At 41.7% G+C, this 25,522-nt stretch overlaps 2 protein-coding genes and 1 pseudogene across 4 annotated transcripts in view; 1 reads left to right on the top strand and 2 right to left on the bottom strand.

The window, feature by feature from the left end:
* Window positions 1–417: 417 nt before the first annotated feature.
* Window positions 418–1,750, bottom strand: LOC118984973 (transcription factor BTF3-like; annotated as a pseudogene).
* A 1,147-nt stretch (window positions 1,751–2,897) lies between these two features.
* LRRC42 (leucine rich repeat containing 42) lies at window positions 2,898–25,368 on the bottom strand. Of its 3 annotated transcripts, XM_037043208.1 has the most exons (9): window positions 25,170–25,368; window positions 23,828–23,860; window positions 19,260–19,746; window positions 12,349–12,480; window positions 10,755–10,873; window positions 9,349–9,437; window positions 9,082–9,195; window positions 5,480–5,564; window positions 2,898–3,391 (listed from the first exon to the last, which is right to left on the bottom strand). In XM_037043208.1, exons 3-9 carry the CDS (start codon window positions 19,730–19,732, stop codon window positions 3,117–3,119), a joined length of 1,287 nt encoding a protein of 428 aa, XP_036899103.1. In that variant the 5' UTR covers window positions 19,733–19,746; window positions 23,828–23,860; window positions 25,170–25,368; the 3' UTR covers window positions 2,898–3,116. The 3 variants fall into 3 exon arrangements, with proteins under 3 accessions (XP_036899103.1, XP_036899104.1, XP_036899102.1); XM_037043209.1 differs by lacking the exon at window positions 23,828–23,860; XM_037043207.1 differs by lacking the exons at window positions 23,828–23,860; window positions 25,170–25,368 and adding an exon at window positions 24,168–24,500.
* A 52-nt stretch (window positions 25,369–25,420) lies between these two features.
* The window catches only part of IFT25 (intraflagellar transport 25), a 33,441-nt gene continuing 33,339 nt past the window's right edge, over window positions 25,421–25,522 (top strand). Inside the window, exon 1 of the mRNA XM_037043221.1 lies at window positions 25,421–25,471. The gene's annotated coding sequence lies outside the window, so the exon portion shown is untranslated. The remainder of the gene's footprint in view (window positions 25,472–25,522) is intronic.

Raw genomic sequence — 25,522 nt, forward strand, 5'->3', positions numbered from 1 at the left:
AGGGTTCCCTTTTCTCTGAATCCTCTCCAACACTTGTTTGTTGATTTATTTATGATTGCCATTCTGACTGGTGTGAGGCGGTATCTCAGTGTGTTTTTAGTTTGCATCTCTCTGATGGCTAGTGATGCTGAGCATCTTTTCATGTGTTTCTGGGCCCTCTGTATTGTCCTCCTTGGAGAAGTGTCTGTTCAAGTCTTTTGCCCATTTGATAATTGGGTTGTCCTCCTGGAGTGGAGTTGTGTGAGTTTTTTATGTATTTTGGAGATCAAGCCCTTGTCCAAGGTGTCATTGGCAAAGAGACACAAGAGATTTTTTTTTGTGATTACATGTCACAAGGTATTTAATGTATGGCCCAGGACAACTCTTCTTCTTCCAGGGTGGGCCAGAGACGGCAAAAGGTTGGACACCCCTGCTCTAGAGCATTTGCAAATGTCAAACCTGTCATATCAATTTTCTTAATTCCTTAAGGTAACCTTGTCTCCCTTTTACTTGCCAGGAGGTCTTGCTTTAAGCTGCCTTTTGAGGATGGAATATGGTCTAGAAGAGAACTGTCCAATGAAAATACAATGCAAATCGCAAATGCAAGCCATGTTAAGTTTCTTAGTAGCCACATTAGAAAAATAAAAACAGGTGAAATGATGATTTTTAATCCCCAAATTACCATTTTAATATGTAAGCAATACTTAAAAATGCAGGTCTTTTTGAGAAAAAAATGAACCTTGGTTTCAAACTTTATCCCAGGCTTCCTCAGCTTAATTAGATGCAAAGAATGATTTGCATATGAACAAAAACTGAAAAGAGCTGCAGTGTCCAAGGAGCTAGGGCTTAAAAACATTAGAGATGTAGATTTTATCAGATCCATAAAAAAAATTGGAAAAGGCCATCATAATATAAAATCGCAGCCACTAGTGACTTCTTCAAGTTCATCTTTTTCAGAAGTTGACTGAATTCAGTGTGCTTCCTTCTTGGAAGCCTCATCAAAATTCTCCCCAAGATCTGGAAATCCATCATCATCCGCCTCTCCTGTAGCAAGTGGTGCTTTTCCATTCAGATTGTTTGGGCGGGGTTTCAGTGAGTCTCCTTAAACTAGTCTGACTGTGTGCAGCAAGCTGAGTTAAGATGTTGGGAAGCATTGCTGTCCGCTGCGTTGTCTCAGCATGGCCTGTGACGCTGAAAGTGTTCATGGCCACAGACACCTGAACTTTAGGGTTGTTAAAGTGGGTCACTGCTCCTTGTTTGTGAACGTATTTACCTCTTCAATACCAGAGATATTGTTTACCCCTACCTCCTTTGAGAACTGAAGTTTTTTATCATCTGCTGTAGCTGTTCTGTGAACCACTTTTTCTTCCTATGAGCAGTGCCTTTCCCACCAGTGCACACTTGTGCCTGCGGTTAGGCGAGTTTCTCTTGGTTCGCCATAGTTTCTTTCATCTTACTGGAGAGAAAACGGGGCTGCGTGGGGGACCTAGGGTTGGCGCTCAGGGGGTCTTTGGCAGACCAGCTGAGAATAAGCACATACACATGGGGACACAAGATGCAGCTCAAAATGCATCATCTTCCATTCATACTTTTGCACTTTTTCAATCTGATATCCGGTATGTATTTTACTGTACATCTCAATTTAGACTAGCTACATTTCAAGTGTTCAATGGCCATAAGTGACTAGGGTCTACTGTAATTAGACAGTGAAGGTCTAGATCAGGGTGTCAAACTCATTTTCACCAGGGGGCCACATCAGCCTTGCAATTGCCTTCGAAGGGTCGAATGTAATTGTAGGGCTGTATAAATGTAACTAGCCCTTAACTAGGGGCAAGAAGCTCGGCGCTGCTGGGTAAATACAAGGTTCTAGGCTGGATAAAACAAGGTGGAGGGCTGGATTCAGCCTGTGGGCCTTGTGTCTGCCACCTGTGGTCTAGAGCTTTGCTACTGAAAGTGTAGTCCACAAATTAGAAGCACTGGGATCATCTGGAAACCTGTTACAAATGCTGAATTTCAAGTCTCACTCCAGACCTGAATCAGAATCTGCATTTTAACAAGACCCCTGGGTGATTCGCATGCACAATAAAGCTTGAGGAGCACTGTTTGGTTCAGGGCAGGTATTGGTCTCAGGCTCCTCATCCGCCAAATACAGGCTATTGTACCTACTTTGTAGAATGCTGTGAAGACTCCTGGTGCTTTACTTTGTAGACATAATAGTTGGGATTGTTAAAAAAAATTTGAGAAACATCAATTTCTCGTCACATGTATTTATGTATTCATTGGTTGCTTCTTGTGTGTGCTCTGACTGGGGATTGAACCCACAACCTTGGTTTATCAGGACTACACTCCAACAAACCGAGCCACCCGGCCAGGGCAATGGGAACTATTATTTAAAAGGCATTGTAGCAGAGGGGGCTTTAGAGTCGGACAGAAAGGAGCACATATTCTGGTTCTGTCACTTAGCAGCTCTCTGACCTTGAACAGCTCACTTAACTTGATGCTGAGTTTTCTTAACTCTAAACTGGGGCTAACATCTTCCTTCCATGGAGGACAGACCATGGCAGTAGGAGGCATTCAATGTGGTAGCCACATACAGGGTCCGGCCGAAGGGAGGCCTGCGTGAGTGTGGCTGGCAGGGTAACAATACGGGTGTAATAACTTATAGTTTTAATTTGAACATTTCACCTCAAATGTCATGTGGTGTTCTTAAGTGTGATACTGTTGTTACAGAATTACATGCTCATGATTTTGTAGTAAAAAAGCAGTGTTATTTGTGCTGGACCCTGAATACATAAATGGCCGGGCCAAACTGGAGTAGCAACGAATCAGGCTAAGGTGTCTTGTCATTTCAGATGGCCTTTCACCTCAAACCGCAGTGTTACTTCCTATGGCTCCAGTCCGTATTTCATATGTAGAACTTAAAGACAGCAAAAAATGTTTATTTGAAAAAATTACTATGTATTGAAAATATACATTAGAAATTATTACATACTTCCATAGTATTCCCCTCCCCCACCACAAAAGTAGAAATATCTGCCTGCTACACTAATGTCATAGGTAAATTCAAACAAAAAAGAAAACATCAGCCCCCTTCTCTCATACATTAGAGTTGGGGGAAAAAGGTCAACTTCTGCCAATCAATAGGAATTTAACAAGTCCCAGTCTTCCACAGCAAGACACACGTATTTCTGCTTTGAAGACTGTGAAGAATTGCTCTGCTCCTTTTCTGGCTCCTCAAAACCTCTCTTCTTGCTCTTCTTTGACTCCTGGCTTGAGAGAGCTTCGAGAGTCAACAACGGCCCATGGCAGTCTGGGGCTTTCTCTCTATAGAACTGAAGCTTCTCAGAAGAGTTCGAGAGGGGGTCCGCCAGGGGGCACTTCGCCGGGGTTTCTGTTCGCGCCCGCTTCCCGTCTGTAAGAACGACAGCAGGGAAGGCTGATCCAAAGAAAATGACAATGGCCTAAACAGAGCGATGCCTGGATTAATTTTATTCCCTTCTGAGTCCCTATAAAGTGACAGTGGCATATCACCAGCACAGGCTGAAGGCATGTATGAGCCACTTCATGGATAAGAGGCCTTGGGCAAATGACCTGAGATTCAGTTTTCTCATCTTTACAGGGATATAAAACCTATTGCACAGAGTGATGTGAAAATAAATGAACTAATGTACATAAAGTGCTTAGGACAATGCTGGGCACACAGTAAAAGCTAAAAAATGTTAGCTATTACTATTCAAAGTCCGGACGTGACTGTCTTCTATGAGCCAAATTTACGGCACAACTCTAGCAGACAACACAACGTTACATGTTTTTTCCTGGTATACTCTGGCTTCTTATTTTGTTACCTTTATTTTTTCTTCACTTTGATTTCATCACCTAACCTCATTTTTAAAAATTAGGGTAAAATATACATAAATAAATTTTCCATTTTAACCATTTTTCAGTATATAGCTCTGTGGCATTAAGTACATTTGCATTACTGTACTACCATTACCACCGTCCAGCTCCAGAACTTTGTCTTGCAAAACTGCAACTCCAGCCTATTAAATAATCAATCCCGACACTCGCTTCCCCAGCCCCTGACGACCACCTTCCACTCTCTGTCTCTATGAACTTGACTATTCTAGGAGCCTCATAAAGAATTATTACTCATATTTGTCTATTTTTTGACCAGCTTATTTCACTAAGGACAATGTCTTCAAGTTTCACCCATGTTAAAGCATGTGTTAAAATTTCCTTCCTTTTTAAGGCTAAATAATGTTCCACTGTACGTAAATAATGTATTCTGTTTATCTACTCATTTGTATGGGCACTTCAGTGTTGGGAACTGCCCTGCCTGGTTTCAGAAGCTGTAAACCCCTTAAGGCTAAGGCTGAGTGAGTGACCTTCGGACCATAAGCTACTAAGGAGACAAAGCTCATCTCCCTGGCAGGAGCGCTGCTTCTGCTCCTTTTTTCATAACTGGCCCCCAATGCTTGACCAGTTAGCCAATGATGGGTAAGATTCCCCAAGGGGGTAATGACATAAGACAGGCATGATCACATGGAGGCCCCAGGGAAGGACTTGGGGGGGCTATGGAGAAAGAGAGTGATGGACCCTCACCCCTCGGCTTTGACATAGCCTGGGTCCTCATTCTGTCTGCAAGAAGTCTCTTAATCTCTTGGCTGCCTTACTCCCCCTGCCTGACTTAAGCCTGAAACAATGCTGGTGGTGGGTGCCTCTCCGTGCTGGAAAGGGCAGGTTCCCTAGGGCAATCAGACCTAAGAAAGAATGCATAAAATCCTGTGAAACCTTCTTTGTTCAGAATGCCCTCAACTAAATGGTAAGAGTCCAAGTGAGAAGGGAGTTTGTTCCTCAAAGTTTTACGGCTCTTTAGCTATCTGTCTCTGACTCAAAATAGGCCCCGAGTTCTTTGTATGTTTGATTCTCACTGCCTGATTATGATTAATGAGCTTTACCATATTCTTGAGCAAAACGTACCCAATAAAAGCCTGTCAAGGCAAGGTCGGGGCGCTCTCCCCTTGAGAGTGGCCAGGCCGCTCCGAGGCGTGCTCTCCCTGAGGGAGTACTTGTGCCGTCCCTTTTCCTCCACAGGACTCGATAGTCCGTGTGAATCTGTCTTATATCTCATCCATGATGCCTCGGACACTGCGGGCCAGTGTCTGCGTCACTTGAGTTGCTTCTACCTTTTGGCTACACTTAATCCCTTCTGAACCTTCTATAATACATCTACCTTGGTGCCACGGCAAGTCACTTTTGGAACCAGATGAAGTATAAATCCACACATACATTTAATAGGCTATTTTCCTGGTACTGGCACTCAAAGCCAAGTGTGGACCTAGCCCTGTAAGCTATGTTGAGAGAACATGAGTCCTGGTGACCTAATTAAGTCAGTACTATCACAGTTAAGTTTCCCACTTTGTGAAGATAAGCTAACTGCTTTAAGTTAGGGCACAAAAACCTAAGGGCAAAAATTCCAAAGAAAAAAAGAATTTCTCACAGAAGCGCTGAGCTGCCTTTCCAGGTTCTACGGCTTGTCCTGGCTTCACAGCTTCCGAAGTCACTCGTTCCCACTGCAGAACAATCTAAAACATATTTGAAAAGATGTGAATCTGAACAAAATCTCAAGCTTTTCATCTCAAACCTTCCTTGTTCTCCTTTGTTCCCTTTCCGGAAACACAGACCCCTGTGGTACTCTTACTTCAGAGGACGATAAGAGTAAGAATCAAGTCAGACCTGGACTTCCTGTTTTAATGGAGGGGTTAGAATGCAAGTGTGTTGGATATGTGCATTGGCATTACTCAGGAAACATCTATAGAGCTCACTCCCAATTTTCATCTCTATTCCAAGCTAGAAATAAACGGCATTTCCTTAAACTAAATACTAAAATTTCAAACTTTAATCATGCCTTGACTGGTGTGGTTCAGTGGGTTGGGTATCGTACTGCAAACCCCACAAACTGAAAGGTTGCCAGTTTGGTACCCAGTCAGGGCACGTGCCTGGGTTGAGGCCAGGTCCCTGGTGGGGGGCGTTCGAGAGGCAAACACTCATTGATGTTTCTCTCTTACATTGATGTTTTCTTCCCTTTCTTTATCCCTTCCTTTCCTCCATCTAAAAATAAGTAAATTAAAAATTTTTTAAATCTAGAAAAAACCAAAACCTTACTGATTACTAGTCATACACTCTTAGTCTCATGCCTTAAAATACACTAACTCTAACTTAAAGTCTGTGTGTAAAATGTCCACATCTCCATATTCTCAAGATACTTCATGATCAGCTTCTGTTTTTAAAACCATTGCAAATGTATTTTTTTATAAGCTACCTCAAATTCTTTTGGAAATCTGGCCAAGTATCAGCTATAAATAAATGATTATTTCACTTATACCATGAGAAACAAGAACTAAATTTAATATTTTTCATCATGGTATGTGATGAATGATCATAAAGAAAAACATCTCCAGGACATAGAGGCAGTACAACAGTCTAAGAATACAATTGCAGAGTCAGCTCTACTACCTCCTAGCCAGAGGACCCTTGGCAAGTGGTTTAATTTCTGAGTCTCATTCTCTTCATCTGTTAAACAAGACAACACACACGAAGGGTGTGGCACAGTAACCGGCACACAAACGGCGCTCAATAAATACCCGCTCTCATCCCTTCTAAGATTCTTTCTGATTATGGAAAATGCAGACAGATCTCCTGAATCTGGTGACTCGGGGCAACTAGGCAAACAGTGCTGCCACTAAGAAACCAGAATGTCAACAGAAGAGCTCGGGGACAGGGGAGGAGAAAATAAGTTAGGTTCTAGACATGCTGAATCTGAGGTGTCGGGCAGAGATTTCTGGGTGATATTTAGGAATGGGTCTAGTGTATGAAAGAAGGTGGAACCCTTCCCACAGGGACAGTTAAGGCTCTGAGAACAGTTGAGATCACCAGGAGAGAGGGGGAGGTATCAGAGAAGAGGCGAGTAATCAGCAAGAGCGAGACGGAGAAGTGAAAAAGTCCGGGGACAGCCAGGAGAAAGGCCGAGAGGAAAACGCAGGGGGCGGGCATGTTGCATCAAAGCTGAAGAGCAGCCAACTCAGGTGAAAATGAGCTCACACATTACCTTCAAGGGAATGCCTGCAATAGGGAAGTGGAGGCCAGACCTAGATTACAAAAGATTCATAACTGAGCCCTGGCTCGTGTGGTTCGGTGGGCTGAGTGCTGCCCTTCGAACCAAAGGGTCACCAGTTGGATCCCCAGTCAGGGCACATGCCTGGGTTGTGGGCCAGGTCCCCAGTAGTGGACACATGAGAAGCAACTACACATTGATGTTTCTCTCCCTCCCTATCTCCCTCCCTTCCCCTCTCTCTAAAAATAAATAAATAAATATATATATTTTTTTAAAAGATTAAGAACTGAGTAGGCAATGAGGAAGTGGGAAAGATAATAAAAAACAATTCACAGTTCTGCTGGGAAATGAGGAACATCAGACTAACAGTGGATCAAGTACGTTTATACAGAGAAAGGAAATAGCCAGCCTAGGGTGAGACTGCAGACGCAGTGGTGGGGCAGGAGAGGGAAATAACTGTTAGAGCAACTACAGAAAAAGCTGGTGATCTTAGGGAAGAGAACTGAAAAAAAAAACCCTCTAAAAGGCTTATCTCTGGAATAAAGTGATGTCCCTGTACCCCTTAGATAGGAGGGAAGTAGAATATAGTTGAAGAAACGAAGAAAAGTTAAGACAGAGATAGGGAAGTAAGAGGACTTCTGTCAGACAGTCTCATTCTTTCTGTGTCACCTGCTGAGTGGGGCAGGCGGAGCACAGTCAGCCTGAAACAGTTTCAGTAAGTGATCAACAAGAGACAGAAAGCTCTGCAGTCGAGCCCAAGAGGCGGGGCCGAGGCTGCATGGCATGAAGCTGCCCAGAGGCTCATTCACTTCCTTTCAGGTCAGGCTGCTAGGTATTTTCCTTCACCCTTACCAAGCTCTGCAAGAGAAGTCCCGGCTTCTGCATTTTACAGATGAAGAAACAGAGACTCAACGTTGCCTGAAGTCACACAGCTGCTGGGCTATCAAGCCAGGATGCCAAACCCAGGTTTCCCTGACTCCACAGCCTGTGCTCCTTCCACCACCACACCTGCTACCAAGCTACATCAAGCTTTTATGTGGCTATCCCACACCTACCTGCCCCAAGTCCACTACTGGCTATGTGTGGGGTTCACCCAGTGCTACAGACTGTGTCTGGCAATGCACTATGATAATTATTTCAGCACGCATTTTCTGGACCAATTTCAAAGTGCTTCTGAAACAGTGACTCACCAGCACCCCTTCCTGTTTACCACTAGGGAGGTGATACTATAATCAGGCAGTTGGATAGGCCCACCATTATGCATTACAGCTACAGCCAAGGAAACATCCAGAACAAAACAGTTCAGGGAGTTCTCTAAGTCTCCACCAAGAAACATTAGTTTATTAAAGTGTGTGAAGGAGAGAGGCACCAGCCACAGGCAAGCTGGCACCTACTGGTGCTGTATACTTGGTTCCCTTCTGACTTCCTACTTAAGTCTGTACTTTACCAAGTTGAGGGAGACCATCAAGATGAGATGACTCTTCAAAGTAAAGTTCAGTCAAGAAGATGAACATGGGAATGCTCAGTGAGAGAAGGACAAAAAGACCTGTCCTCGCTAAGGCTCTGAGATGTAGGAAAACTGCCCCCAAAAGAGGAAGAGTCAGATTTAAATCGTTATCAGCGTGACTTAACTCTTTCTAGACTGCTAAGAGAAATCTGTCCTTCTGAGGCTGGGTCATCCTGCTTTTTTCATGGAAGCCATAATGCATTTATTTTCAGAATCTTTATAAATGGCATTTTTCTCTGAGGTCCAATAAGGTATGAGGCATAATCTAGTGACCAGAGCACAAGATTTCAGGACAGGCATGTAACACTTTTCCTTTAGTAGTTGGGTCAGTTGCAGGCCATCAGTGTCTGTAATTTGACATGAAGGTGACAATTCAGCTAAGAAATACTAAAAGGATTAACATTTGTTCAAAGTATTGAATAAGACTCTTAGAGTTACAGTGAAAAACCACATTAACTGTATGTGAAAAACCATGCAGTACCTGGTCAGCCCAGCCCTCAGTCTTGCAGTTACTGTGATCGAATTCCTTCAAAGGCACTTTGGAGTGGACAAGGCCTATGTGGGTCTGGAGCTTGTGTTTGACAGCTTTGATGTCCTAGGGAGGGAAAGGCAGAACGGGGCCCCACACATCTATTAGCACTTGCTTTCAGTAGGAAATAAACACCGGCCCTTTCTAAACACCAATTAACAGAAGCAAAATATCAAACTGGGAATGTGGAAAAATAAGAGAAGGGAATAAAGGTCCTACCTTAAGCCCCGCCCCAGAGATATCTAAGCAGTTGAGTTTTCTAAAAGAAACGAGGTATCCAATTCCTGCATCTGTGATCTCGGGGTTACCTAGGTGTCAAAAACACAGGTGGTATTCAGTCACAAAAAAATTTCACCAAAACGCCAACAGTAAGCTCAGAAAAAGGCCAAACGATGATAAAAAATATAAAATATTGAGTGAACAAACTTTTCCGAGTAAATTAAATATAGGGATCTTTATTCTATGTGTAATATGAAGAGCCACATGTGAGATGGTCCTGAAGGTCCTCTGTAGCTCTAACTTTCTAGGAGTTGGGGGGTTAGCAGAAAAAAATGAACCAGGTGTTACCCCAGAGGGATGGATTTATAACCATATGGAATCAACATATATAAACATGTATTAAAATGGTTCATCAGGGGCGGGTAGGGCAGGGGAGAGGAATGGGGAAAAATGAGGACAACTGTAATTGAACAACAATAAAAAAGAAAAAAAAAGGTTCATCAGACTTTATTCACAGCCATTTCACTTCCAAAGTAAAAAGATTTATTTTAAAAGGGTTTTCCAAAGTCCTCAGACACAGGGACTATTACTACTCTTACTTTTTTTCCAGAATCCTCTCTTATATAATATTATCATCTCATATTAGAGAGTTATTACATTTAGCACTGAGTCCTCAAAGCCATGAGCACGGTGCCTGGGACACTGTAGATGCTCAACAAATATTTTTTGAATGAATATACTTTCCTGGAAGGAAGGCAGAACACTCATTACCATCTTCATTTTACAGAAGTCAAAACCAAGGCTCGGAGAGGTTCGATAACTTTCCCAAGGGCACACAGCTGCTAATAAGAGCGGCAGAGCCAGGAGCATCCTCTGACCTCAAACCCTGCTCCTTCTATTCCTCTGAAATCATACCATCCTGCCATTCATACATTCAACGGATGCACAATTAAATTGTAAATGATCTCTATCAACTATCTACCATTGGTGTCAGTATTTCGTTAATCCTGAGTAGGTTATCACAATTGTGGATTCATCCAGATTTCCATCAAGCAAATATGGATAAAAAACACCTAGATGACAGACAAGCAACTCAAAGAAAGTAAAGGTGAACAAAATGTGCTTTATAGATGCTATGAATATGATGACAGGCTGCCCTGTCTGCACAGTGAGTGGCATGGATGAAACCGTAAGGGCCTTTCCTACCGTAATGAGGTGCCAGCAAGCCAGAGAGGTTTTGGCCAGGAGTCCCGAGCCTCTGGCTTTAGTCCTGCTCTGCCACTAACTTGCTGTGGCACTTAGGAAAGTCCCTTCAATTTATCACCTCTAAAATGAAGGGAAGAACCAAATGATTTCTAAGGCCATTCTTCTAACATTAATAATCTCTAATTTCTGGTAAAACTTACAAGATAAGTCTAGTAACGTTAGATTTTCAAGGCCTCTTTTCATCACTCGAACGGGTGCTGTCATTTTCCGTACCCCGGCATCGGATAAACAATTGTCCTTCAGGTGGAGCTGAGTTACACTAAGGAAACAAAGTCTGTAAGTAAATTACTCGGAGAGTGTGAGAAAGTCTAGGTTTAACAAGCTTTCATAAATTTCATTTAAAAATATAAAATATCCTCTGCCCCTGCTATTTCACACCCAATGCACTTAATGGAGTTAAATATCTGTTGGTGTTATTTCAGTTACCCAGTGAGCATTACCTTAGGGAACAGAGTGTCATGTAGTATTAATCTCAGATGGCGAAGGCACTAAAGGCGTATGGTGAAATGAGATAAATGGATTTCAGTAAGGAGATGAATATACCTTGTTAAACACAAAAGCTGCATTCCTAAAAAAATGCTGTGTAAAAACTAAAAACACTCCAAATATGTCAGGAAAAGTCTCCTAAATAACTCCTATGGGAATTCTTTTGGCAAAGCAAACAATCCTCTAAATTTAGCTTTATAAATCCAGATTTTCAGATTGGGCTTTTAAGGTATATCCATAACTCAATCCACACAGCTAATCTGACACTGGTGTATTAATGTGCTCCACTGTCCCCCACACAAGAAGAAATCTGAACTTTTACTAATTCACATAAAAATACCTTTATACAGAGCAGTATGTGGGTATCTGTCCTAGGAAGGCCCCAGGAAGCAGGTTCAACTCGGGTTTGTAATGCTGTTATCCCTCTGGGTGCTTATGAAACCACAGAGGAATCCATTTGGCCTCCTCTCTGCTGTTCAGACTGAGATCAGCCGGACTATTTGTAATCAGTATGAATTGGGTGATTTCTTTAAATTATGGTGTTTTTGAAAAGGATGTATTTGGTTGTCTTCAGTAGTTTACTTTTAAAATAATTTATAATTCATTAATAGTTAAAACAAAAATGATAATTGTGGAATATTATATAACTTCTCATCTTTTGCTAGAATGAACTAGGATTAGACAAAAGCTAAAATCATTTTTTAACCGATGTACTCCTCAAGCAGTACATGTTATGATAAAATTTATTTAGAAAAATGAGCCAACTGACTTACTTTTGTAAGAGCTGACCAGTCTACATTGCTTCTACCAAGTATATGGAAATTGAGAATTTTACGAAAAAGAAGTTAGCAAATAAACACAGGTTTGTGAAGTAATGGGCATTCTTCAAGATGACCCTGTTGGATCATACCTTTTTATTTTTTAATCCTGATTTGAGGATACGTCTATTGATTTTAGAGAGAGAGGGAGGAAGGCAGGGTAGCAGGGGGAAGTGGGGGGAAGAAGGAGGGAGAGAGGGAGAGACAGACAGACACACAGACACACAGATGTTGGTGTAAGAGGAAGGTCGACTGGTTGTCTCCCATACGTACCCTGTATGGACCCTGACGAGGGATCCAACCCATACCCTAGCTATGTACCCTGACCACAAATTTTGGTGCATGGGACAGCACTCCAACTGAGTCACCCAGCCAGGCCAGACCATCCTTTGAAAAAATAAAAGAATTCATCCGCAAATGGTGGCAATACCTAGATAGGGCCTCATTGGTGAGATGTTCTAGAAGTTCGTGCTCATCTCCAAGCTTGCAACAGGAAAGATCCAGGCAGGTCAACTCCCGGAAAGACTTAATTTCCTCAAGTTTTTCTGAAATCACCAGATATCTGTGGGGCATGAAGAACAAGAAACAGTTTTTCTTTTCCTTCTTTTTAAAACATTACTAAATGTGGCTCTGTGCCAGTCAACATTCCATCAGGACAAAGTACCATGTAATAAGCAGACTTCACTGATTATTATGTGGACACTGGCTGATTTTTTCATTAGTAAATGCCTAGAAAGTCTTTTTACATAAAAGTGGAATAAACATTTTAAGTAAATAAATAAATAAAAGTATATGAGCAAGGACAAGTCACAGGAAAAAACTTCTGCTTTGTTAGAAGACAGACAGACTTTGGTGCTGTTGAGACCTTCTGGGAGAATTTCCAAACTTTAGGTACTCAAAACTGTTTAATCAATCATTTCTTTAAGGCTGTGTTTTATCTAATGCTCAATATTTTGTGGTTTGAAAACTGAAATGGAGCCAAGAACTCTGGCTTCTAATCTTCACATCCAGGAACATACTAAGAAGTATTTGGCAGATCACATTTTAGCTTTTCTACTCAAACCCAAGTTTGAGTAGCTGCCCACTCCACTGTGTCCCTGTCAACCTGCTAACTTGACCCTGAAAGCATGTGCAGCGTGATTACTGAGAGGACTCACTCTAATCTAGATGGTTCATCAGGCAAACCAGTGAGCACAACCAACCAATCACACTGGAGCACCCTGCCCAAGTTTGTCGGGAAGCCTCAGGGAGGCCTCTGAAGAAGAAAAGGAGACTAGGAAGGCAGTACACATCCCAGTCTGTGGCCTCCACTCTGCTTTCTAGCCATTTCTCTGTTAGATGTGGTCAGTGAGAAAAAAATGAAAAGGAATTAGGTGTAACCGGAAATGGAGAGGATCCTAAAAGAATAGGGAAACTGACTTGTGACAAAAGCATGCCTTTCTCATTCACTTTCCTCAAGAATGTCTAGAAGTTTCCACAGAGAGATGGCAAGGTAGGACCAGTGGGGGTTACACTTAAAACAGTTCACATCTCAGTCAGCAGGATCATAATGACCAAAACCAGGATGGAACATTCCGACAGTAAGAGGGAAGTTAAATCTCTTTTCTTTTTACTTCCAACAAGCAGTCACTGACCTGACTGCTAGCTACAGATGGCCCGGGCCCTGACATCCGCTCTAAGCCGCCTGAGGAGCTCAGCTGGGTACACAAATGAGCCTTATTTACTCAGACTATTTTAACTGCACTGTAAATAAAGCTGCTGTTTTCCACCTTACAATCACAGCGCTGAAATGGGTTAATGGGGATTTGGGGGATTACTAGTAATCAGAGAAAGAAAAACACACATCCTTTGATCAACTAACCAAAAGATTTTTAGTAATTCTGAAATGGGTTATCTGAGAAGGATAACATAATTAACAAACATTACAAAAATCAGAGCTGAGAAACCAACATGCAAAGCCACAGACCTTACTAGATATTTATCTAGAACAATGATTTTTCAACCTTTTTCATCTCATGGCACACATAAACTAATTACTAAAATTCTGTAGCTCACCAAAAAATATATTTTTGCCCTTCTGACAAAAAATGCAATTTTGATTTACAATAGTAACAATAATAGCAATTACCTATGCATTTTGCTCCAAAGTGACTTTTTAAAAAAAATCAGATGCCAATATTTCTATATAAAAATTTCTAGTACCAAGAATTAACCAATCAGATGCAACCTTATGCAAAATGACTAATAAGATGCAACTCTATTATATGACCTATATATTTATGATTCAAGACAAGGCATTCACATTGGATGCCAATTGTTGTATTGGCTGTTGTCATTTTTTTATTTGACGATCTAAAGGGAAAAATGACTAGTCAGGTATTGCATTATTTTAAAACTTCTTGCTGCACACTGGTTGAAAATCGCTGATCTATAACAAGTTCTAGAATCTTGCTCAAAATTAGTCTTCAATCTGCCCTTTAACAGTTTCAAAACAGTGAGTGGAGAAGCAACAGAGTACAGACATATTTTAGCATCAGAAAGATCTAAGTTTAGATTTTTTTCCCCCCTAAATCAGGATCGAGTGAGTTTAGATTCTTAACAACCCTAATTACCTGTGTGATTGGGAGAAGTTAACTTCTTTAAGTCTCAATTCCTCCAGCTAGAAAATGGGGCTGATGATTACTTTTTTTGAGACTATTAAGTCCCTCATTAAATGGTAGCTATTATAATTACTTCAGTTACACACGGTGATATTTTAAGGAAAACATACTTGTCTCCCTGAAACCACCAGTGGGACTGCAAATCACTGGGGTTTCAACACAGGGAGGAGACCATTCTGTAGGGGTGGAACCCACTTGCAAAGGTACTGGCTTCTCCTTCTGGCACAGCTTTGAGACTCAATCCCAAGACAGCAAGCCGGGGAACCTAACCAATTATCTTATTTTCAATTATTTTTTCAGGCTCTTTCCCTTTCACCTCAACCCTTTTGTGCTGGTAAAACCTTTGCTGTTGAAGCTTCAGTACTGAATTGCAAATGCAAACCCAAATCTCCTGCCCTCTTCTTTTTCCTTTGGGACTTCAAAAGGAAAACAGAAGTTTTTGATCACAGTTGAAAATCTTACTTATATCTAAATAAGAATGCAAAAATTGAAAATGCTATAATATGAGCCAAAAGGTTATGGAGAAAAAAAATTAAGAAAATGTGAAAAATTATGAAGAAAGTTAAACCAACTTCAATCCCACCATTTAGATAGTTCAGGAGGTTTTTTTCTTTCCCTACATGCAATTATAAAAATTCTTATTTTAATAAAACTGGGATCATTAGCACATGTAACTTTCTTATTTTTTCATTTAGTATATAATGAACATTTCACCATATCATTTTAAATGTTCTTTAAATATTATCTAGAGTTATATATCATAGGAATGTACCATGATTTGCTTAATTTCCTAGTGTTGGATAGTCAGCTTTCAGGCTTCACTATTACAACTACTCCTATAACGAACACTTCATGTAAAAATATTTGTTCCTATATGTGCTTACTACATTAGAAGAGATTGTAAATAAATGGAATTAATGGGCTAATAAATGGTATGGGTGTTTTTTAAAGGCTCTTGATACTTTTTGCTAAGCTACTTTCCAGAAACGCTGCACTAATTTACATGCTCATCAAACATGAATAAAAGTACTATTCTCATCCATTTGTGCATCTGACCACTGGTGTAGTAGGCAAACCTCACAAATGGATGAAAAGCATTTTCACTATCATGAGAAATACTTAAGCCATAATGGTAAGTGAAGGAAAACCAAACAGGATACAATTTGTAGATTAGGGTATATTCCAAATCCACAAATATATATATTTGAAAATGATTACCGTGAATGGTGGGACAATTATTTTTTTTTAATATCACAGTTCTATGTATTGTCTAAATAGTATGTATTGCCTTTAAAACATAATTTTAAAACAAAGTGTACATCATAATTCTATTCATTGTTCAATTTTTTCTACAATAAACATAAAGACAGACCTTGGATTAAAAAAATAAAATGTATTTCAAATGTATGAGCTGCAATGAAATGTTACTCATCTGGGCAATGTTTTCCTTTCCACTGGCCGAGCCAGAATTGAGAACACAGCACAAAGACAGAGTTTTCATGAGGTGTCTGCAAAGTTCATGAGTCTAAGGTTCTGTTTTTATCTGCATCTGTTTATGTCTTTTCTTTTTAAAGTACAATATTTGGCCTGGGGTAAAAACATTAATCCTATGAGCCAATTAAATAAAGACTGCTTATTTTTTTGAGCATATGAGCTTAACTTACACTTTCAGGTATGACTTTCTGTTCTTTTATTATATGCTTTCTGCTTCGCCTTATTTTAATGACGACGCTGATTGTGTATCTTAATAGTAAGCTGTCTTTTATATATTTTTAAGTGTATTTTATTGATTATGCCATTACGGTTGTCTCAATTCTTCCCCCTTTGCCCCCTTCCCTCCAGCAAGCCCTCACTTAGTTCATGTCCAGGTGTCCTGAATTTAAATTCTTTGGCTTCTCCATTTCCTATGCTATTCTTAATTTCCCCATCTATTCTGTTCCCACCAATTATGCTTCTTAATCCCAGCACCATTTCCCCATTCTTCCCCTCCCCCTCCCACCAATAACCCTCCAAATGATCTCCAAGTATCTATGATTCTGTTCCTGTTCTGGTTGTTTGTTTAGTTTTAGTTTTTAGATTCAGTTGTTCATAGTTGTGAATTTATTACCTTTTTAATGTTCATCATTTTTATCTTTTTCTTAGATAAGTCCCTTTAACACTTCATGTAATAATGGCTTGGTGGTGATGAACTCCTTTAGCTTTATCTTGTCTGGGAAGCACTTTATCTGCCCTTCCATTCTAAATGACAGCTTTGCTAGATACAGTAATCGTGGCTATAGGTCCTTGCTTTTCACCACTTTGAATACTTCTTGCCAGTCCCTTCTTGCCTGCAAAGTTTCTTTTGAGAAATCAGCTGACAGTCTTATGGACACTCCTTTGTGGGTAACTCTCTACTTTTCTCTTGCTGCTTTTAAGATTCTCTCTTTGTCTTTAACCTTTGGCATTTTAATTATGATGTGTCTTTGGTGTGGTCCTCTTTGGGTCCAACTTGTTTGGGACTCTTCGTGCTTCCTGGACTTCTATGTCTATTTTCTTCACTGAATTAGGGAGTTTTCTTTCGGTATTTTTTCAAGTAAGTTTTCCATTTCTTGCTCTTCCTCTTATTCTGGTATCCTATGATTCAGATTTTGGCACTTTCGGAGGTGTCACAGAGGTTCCCAAGCCTATCCTCATTTTTTAAAAATTCTTATTTCTCCTTTTTGTTCTGATTGAATATTTATCTCTTCCTAATGTTCCAAATCATTGGTTTGAATCCTGTCTTCCTTCCCTCTCTGTTGGTTTCCTGTGGATTATTCTTTACTCACTTAGTGAAACCTTCATTTCTTCCTTCATTTGCTTGCTGTACTCAAGGAATTCTCTGAGCATCCTGTTAACCAGTTTTTTGAACTTCACATCTGATAGGCTGGCTAACTCCATTTTGCTTAGTTTTTTCTGGGGTTTTGTTCTGTTCTTTCATTTGCACCATTATTTCTTTGTCTCTTCAATTTGGTAGCCTCCCTATGTTTGTCTCTGTGTATTAGGTAAAGCTGCTTTGACTCCCTGTATTAGTAGCATAACCTATTATAGAAAAGGCACCTATAAATTGTGTGGGGCAGAGCCTTAAGTAATTGCAACCCTCTTCACTGCTTTGTGGCTGTGTGGAGAGGGCTCAGAGATGGGACGATGCCACCTGCCTCTGTAGTTCACCCTGTTTCCAGTCATTTCACCCCCTTGCTGTGTGGGACCGGAGCCTTTCCAGCTGCTGGCCTGGTGGTGAGTCCTGGAGTGGGTGGATTTACATACATTCTAAGACTGTGCTGCAAAAATCCAGAATTCTTCCACTGTCCCAGTCCCACCCTGCTTTCTACAGCCAGAGGTAACAGGGATCCACCCAGTGCTGGAACCCTGGGCTGTGCAGTCTAGCCTGGGGCTGGGATCGCCCACTCCCAAGGTATCCCTCCCTTTTGTTCCACCGCTGCCATACCACTCTGCTTTGCTGCACCACACGGCCTCTGCAGCCGTCTGTTACTCCACCTCTCCAACCTGTCTGGATAAATGTGTCTTCTTTAAATCCTTGGATGTCAGACTTCCATACAACCTGGTTTTCTGAAGGTTCTGGGTGTTACTAGTTTTGAGATCTGATTTTAATTCTTTTTATGGTTGCACAAGGAGGCAAAGCATGCATACCTACACCTCCATCCTGACTGGAAGTCTCAGATTTTCTAATCACAAAAACATTCATATAGTGGTATACTATACAGCTATTTAAAAAATCTACAAGTATTGTTGACAAATAATTTTCCAGATATGAGAGGAAAGCAAGGTACACAACAGTGTAAGCAGTGTGTTGCCATTTGTATGAAAAAGGAAAGAACTATATGTGCATATGTATGTACAGAATATTTCTGGAATGATGTAAAAAAAATTGATGACAGTAGTTGCCTTTGTAGAGAGGAAACAGGAAAGAGATGGGAATGAGGCTTATGTTTCACTTTCTACTTTTTTTGTGTTTGCTTTACATTCTTTTCTGTGTATATTCTTTAAAAGTATTCTTTTAAGTTAGTAAGCTACTTTGAAAGTCATTTTATATGATAGTGGGATCAAAATTTTAATGAATCTAATGAATCATAAAAGGATAAGAGCAAGGCAAGCCCCACACACAGAAGTACGTGCTCCATGAGGAAAGCCGGGTCTTTCTTAAGACAGATGTTCCCAGTGCTGGGAACTTCTCTGAAAATTTCGAAATTTTAGGGTACTTGAAATTTTAACCACTCATTTTTTTAAAAGTTTCTTTTTATCTAATGCTCAATACCTACTGGTCTAAAAACTGGAACAGGGCCGAGTACTCTAGTTACTAATTTTCATATCCCCAAAAGCATACCAAGAGATGTTTGGCAGATCACATACTGTCTTTTCTACTTTCTCTTACTAGAAAAGTTGGTAGAAGAGTATTTTCTACCTAATGGAGTTGTGGTTTTCGACTAATCCTTTTAAATTGTTTCAAAAACAAAGCTAAATGTTGTCTGAAAGAGTGAGAGGTGAAAGCAAACAGTGATTTTTCTCAAAATGGCCCATCATTTTGTGTCTGAAAGTTCAAAACTGAAGTGCTACTTGATGGGGAAGCCCTCAACGCTACTAAGCCCCAGAGCCTGACATAATGAACACCCAATAAAATACTCAATATCCTAATCAGAATACCCACCTGTTTCGCAAACACAGGGAGCAAAGCACCAGACTTCCATAGGCCTCCGTGAATTTCTGTAAAGCTCTCAGCCCCGCACCAGGCTCTGTGAATTTCTGTCTGGCTTCAGCAGCAGAGAACAGCTTTTCAGCAATCTGCTCAGGAAAGCCAATAAGGGAATCAATGTGATCAACGTTGTCGGAGATGAAGCCCAGGACCAGGCTGAAGAGGGATTTGGCGGAGTACCGAAGATTCCCCTCCCGGGTGTATGTGAAGATGAAATGATCAGTCTTCTCTTTCTGTGCAGTATCGTCTTCCCTGTTCATGCAGAGCTCCACAGAAAAGCCTTTGGGAAACAGCCGGAAAGGCCTTGGCTTCTGGAGGCTACTCTTGACGCCATCCAAGGCCAAATTGACCATGTGCAGCTGCCCATTCTCCCGCACATAGATGGGCCCTGGGTCCAGGTGGTTTTCTGAGTTGAGGTAGTAAGACATTGCCTTGCTTGCGACTGTAAAAGCAAGGCACAGAGGAAGCAAATACAATTAAAGTGCCATCTGTAACATGTAACATCATCTCACTGTGCCCACAGCTTTATCAGCCTACCAGGTAGGCCCTGTGGCTAGTTTTGGAAAATGAGGCTCATCAGTTGCCCGTGAATTATGGCGCTGGAGGTTGCTTCTACTGCCTCTATCTGGAATGCCCTTTCTTACCCCCACCCCTTTTCTGGTCTGTCTGGTGATCTTCTATTCATCTTTCAAAATCCAACTCAAATCTTATTTCTAAAATTTACCCTAAGAAGGTTTATTGCAGAAGTGGGCAAAGAATCAACAAGGAAAGTTATGGAAGCACAGTTGATATTAGCAAAACAATTGGAAATAATCTAAATGTCCAAAAACAGGGGTGTTATTAAATACATTATGATACATCCATACCATGGAATGACATGCAGCCATTACAACTGTAAAATTTGTATGAATTTGCAAGTTACAAATTGTACATTTGGAACTTACTTTTTGTTTTTTAAACCACGTTTATGCAGAGAACAAAGACTAGAAATGAATTAATTCCCTTGTTACCATGGCACCTTCCACGCACTTCTTTGTTGTACTTGGCTCACTGTTCTGCTACTGATTTGTTTCTGGGTCTGTGTTCTGCTGGTTTGAGCTCCTGAGAAAGGGGACCATGTTTAATTGAACCAGACTTCCTAGCGAAGTGCTCTGGCATGTTAGCAGTCCTTGAGAAGATATTGGCAGAACTCAAGTTTACTCGTTTGCTAAACTTTACACAGACCACAAGCAACAAAATTTTTATTGGGTTTAAAAATAAAGACCTCCATCACAAGAGCTAAATAAAAGCTATTCTACCCCTTGAAGCATCACTTCCATTAAAGCTCTTCTATGGCACTTTTGACGTTAGGCAAAATATCAAAAACAGTTGGGCATTTATGTGGTCATGTGGTGACATTTTGTGCCCAAGTACTAACTGGAATAAATACTTGTTTTCCTGAAGAACTAGAAGATTTCAAAATACCTAAGAAATTGCTACATTACATCAAAGTATTTATCATTTCTACACCAATTTAAAGGGAGAAGAGGGGTGAAATTTAATATAATGTAGGTCAAAAAGCTATTATGTCTGAAAGACGCCCATTGACGTTTAGAGTGAACCAACCCAGCTTCTTCTGCATCAGTGCAGGGCTAGGATGTAACTATGATGACACTTAAAAGTGTCAGCCAACAATCAACTCAGTGATAAAAAATGCTGCATCTCTGGAGATCAAACAGTGGATCCTGTTTGTGGGCATCAGTATAATTCAGTTTCTCCCAAGGATAATTGTGTGTGTAGAACACATGAGAAAAGAGGGCTCTGCTGAAGTTGAGAGCTTCGCCTTTTCCTGATCATTTTATTATGCCCTGCTCTGGCCATGCAATACTACTTAGGTAAACTGCCTGTCCCACTGTCCTTTGCCCCTTTGGCTGGAATATCCTTCTCTGCTTCCCTGACCTAGCTAATTCTTACTCATCATTAATGCCACCTTCTGTCTCCTGGGAAACATTCCCTAACCCCTGTACCAGTATAGGCCTGTCTGATCCTACCCAAAGCACCAATGACTCCTTCTGCATGGCACTTAGCATCATGTACTATGTCTGTTCCCTTACTAATATCCCCAGAGCTGTGAGCGCTTTGAAGGCAAGGTATTCATTTGACCCGTTTCTCTTTCAAAGGCCTAACACAGAGCCTAGTACTGAGTAAGCTTTCGATAGATATTTGCTGATCCAAATGAGATGAAGGGTGAGACCTCAAAAGGGACAGGCTCAGTGGTCTGAGCTGCAGGGCCTGCTGATACTGTTGCTAGGAGCCAGCTCCTCTTCCAGGCAACAGCTGCAGCTCCTCCCCCACTTGCCAGACCCTTCTGCAGGTGGTAGAAGCAAAGCAGATGACGGGAGTATACTGCTACTGGTACTACCAGGGAAAGAATCTACAAACCAGGAAAAAGAAAAAAAAAACTGTCACAGTGCCAGCTCTTAAAACTCATAGTCTTGCTGGTATTCAGTCTGCTGATAAGGAGATACCTGGCTTAGAATTCTAAGCTCTTCTTCCAGTAGAAGCAAGCATTTGGCCCCTTCAATCTCACAGACTTTAATCTTGATGAGAAGATAGAACAGACCCCCTTTGGTCTTTGTCCCTGTGACTGGATATTCAAGCCCCACTCTACTTATAGATCAGAAAGTAGATACCAGGTGTCATCCTAAAAAGGAATGATCTGATTTTACTAGAAAGGCAATTCAATGGAAGATAACATTATAATGGATCAACATATTATAGGCTCCCTGGCAAAGAAATAGGGTCTGCCCATCTGTATTACCCCCCAATAGTGCCTTCCACAAACTTTGCAGTAAAATGAACAAATGGATGAATGGATGACTAATATGGTGAAAGTCAGAAAAGTCTGATTCTATCCAGCAGAGGGCACAGCAGCTTGGGACAGGAGTAAGGATGTTAACCCAGGCTGCCCCCAATCCTGGCAGCTTCTGCTTCCAGGGATCATTTTAAAAAATGGGCACAGTTCTGCCTATATTTTACTTTTAAATTACTCATCAAATGCTAGTTCTCTTTCTAAATTATGAAAAGAAATCCAATATTTCCTAAAGAGTACATCTACATCATCTGTCCAGAAACCCCAACGCCTCCCTATTCTTCAACTATGGTGCTTGAGGAACTTGGTTCAGGGAATCCTGGTGACCTTTGATTTCTACAACTGAATTTGGGCATTTTGTATTTTCCCAACAAGGAGCTTCCTGAGCATTTGTGAGGTACTATAAAATGATCTAAGAATTATAATCTTTAATATTTAAACCTTTCAAGGTTAAGAACCACAAAGGCAAGAGAATTCCACACAAAGTTTCTGTACTTGGCTTTTGCTTCTGCCTGGCTGTTGTATGGGGTAGTCTACTATAAATAGGCCCTCTCAGGAGACATACCATGGCAAAAACCCCATACAACTGGAAAATTAAAATAATCAGTATCTGTAAGGAAACAATGTCCAGTGTAGATCTGCATTAGCTGTATTTTATGTTAGATCAACAGTAGCAGGGGCATTCTAATACTCTCTCAGCTCCTTACAGGGGGGTGGTTTATAACTGATACATCGCTGCAGAAAAACATCATGATTGTGCGTGTTCTAGTATTTGGCCCCCATAAATGAACCGACACCACGGAGTATGCCATTTCATCAAACCAATAAAATATAACCTTACTCCATTAATATCTCAGGTTACTACAGCCTCTTTGAATAAGAAGCAAAATAAAACAATTGATAACTAAACATGTTTTTTTAGAACTTAAAGCCAGTTTATCAATCAAGGGGCATGGCTATCCTAGTCAAGGGGTGGGGAGGCAGATGGGAGAGTAGGAGGTAACAGGATTAAAATTGTGAGGTAAGTCTAAGGATATCTAATTTGAAGAGAAAGAGAAGAAAACACCTAACTTTATTTATTATTTTTTAAAGATTTTATTTATTTATCTTTAGAGGGGAAGGGAAGGAGAGACAAAGAGAAATATCAATTTCTCTCCTGCCTCTTGCACGTCCCCTGCTGGGAACTGGCCTGCAACCCAGGCATGTGCTCTGACTGGGAATCGAACTGCAGTCCTTTGGTTCCCAGGCCGGCACTCAATCCACTGAGCTATATCAGCCAGGGCCTAAATTTAGTTAAGTAAAGTTAATGATCCCCGTAATAAAAAATCATAGTAAAGATTACAATGACAATGATAGTGGGTATGATAGCTACCATTTATTAAGCAGCTACCAGTTGCCAAGCACTGTGCTTGGTACTATATTAAATGATCTCATGTTAGCTTCCACAATCCTTTGAGATCAGGATTACCATTTAACAGTTGAAGAGACCCAGAGAAATAAAGTAACTTACTTAAGGAACAGAGCTAGTAAGCGGCAGAGCCAGAATTCAGTCTCAAGGCTGTGTTACTCCAAAGTTCAAGCTCTTTCCACTGCATGATGCTATCTCTCAAGGATAAAAACATGATATAAGTCTTAAAGGTAAAAAAAGATGTTAAAAATTAATGTCACCCACCTGTTTGATCCCTCTGGTATTCACTGGCTGAAGCTGGGGGATGGGGAGACAGAGAGGAGATTAAAAAACAAAACCAAAAAACAGTGGACATGTGAGGAAAGAGCTGGTGGGAACAGAGCCAGGACGGAGCTACATTGAGGCCTCCCTTCTACCTTCTGCCAGGGCAGAAATTACCCACATCCACACACCAGGAAAACATCTGTTAATTCATGGCCTTCCTCCCAAGGCTGCACACACCCTTGGTTAATTTGAAAATTCAGAATTCTTGAGAAAATTTCCAACGTAAAAACCTGAACAGAAACAAGTTTCAAACCATGAATAAGCAACTAACTAATCTTACCTTCACTGTTTTGTGTCAGATCCATTATTCAATTTTCAACTCCTATTTCTTTGGTCCTATAGCTCGCATTTTTCTACCTGCCTTCTCCCTTTCCTGACCCATACCCTTTCCTCTCCCAAGCTCCAGAGGATGATGGTACCATACCCAGCTCTCTACTTTCCTCCAGGAACATACCAATCTCCCCCACATCTTGTGACTTAGTTTCTCTCCCTGCTAACTCTACATCTTCACACACAAAATCCAATCTCCACAGGAAAAGTCCTAACCTCCCCATTCCTTCTCCCACTCTCAGCTCCTCTGCCCCCACCTCTCAAACCTTATGCTCCTCTGATCCTTCCATGGCCCTCCTGAAATCTGGCTCCCTGCCTCTCAGACTCAACCCCATCTCCACCAGCCTCTCCCTCCTTCCCCACATCATTCCCCCCACTCACTCTCATCCCCAGGCAACACCTATTCTGTCCGTCACCATTTATTCACCCTTCCCCCTCTCTGGGATCCCCTCTCCTAGGAGCCACATCTCTCCATGTCTTTCCTTGTCTTCTGTCTTCAACCTTCAAAATCCCCTTCCTTCAGGCCTCACTATGCTCAACTTCACAACCCACAGCCCCAACTTTTTTCTTTCCTACCCACAAGACCCTATTTCAATCCTATATCCTTTCCTCTTTGCACTCCTCAAAGCCCCTTCCCCACCACTGCAGTTCTCCATCTCTCTAAATTCCCACGCATGTCCCTCTCTGGGCCCACCCCAAAAATCCTGGTCCCGTCTCCCCCACCGCCTCGAACCCCAATTCTCACACGCCCACATACCCAAAGACTACCTCAAGCTTAAATCCATCTTCCACACTCCTTTATCCTCTTCTTCACACCTTTCACCCAACCACACCCCAACCGCATCTCTCTGGGTCTTCCCCTCCCCCACTTCGCCCCTCTCTCACGCCCCGCTCCCGCCCCCACTCTCGGCCCAGGGCCCCGTAGGCGGCCCAGCCCGAGGCCGCCACCTACCTGTGCCCCTGCCCAGGGCAGTGAGCTGCAGCTCTCCCACCGGCGCGGCTGAGAGGGAAAGGGGCTCGGTGCTCCAGGCACAAAGCTATCGAGGGTGGGACAGAGAAAGGATGGGAGGAGGGAAAGGGCTAGGGGCGACCTAGCGCCTTGGGACCGCTGGGCTGACAGGGGCGGGGGGAGGGTAGGCTGGGCAAGGGAGACGCGCGTGCGCGGTACCCGGCATGGGAGGCGGGGTCGGACCTGGAGGAGGGGCCGAGCCATGGGCAGGCGACCTGAGGGCCACGGGCTCGGATCTCGGAGAGGTGGGGACTGCGCGTGCGTGGGGGGGGCGGGTCCCTTGGGTCCTGCTTGCC

This window comes from Sturnira hondurensis, unplaced genomic scaffold (genome assembly GCF_014824575.4).
Source record: "Sturnira hondurensis isolate 20B ecotype Veracruz unplaced genomic scaffold, ASM1482457v3 Scaffold0004068, whole genome shotgun sequence".
Lineage (NCBI taxonomy): Eukaryota > Metazoa > Chordata > Mammalia > Chiroptera > Phyllostomidae > Sturnira > Sturnira hondurensis.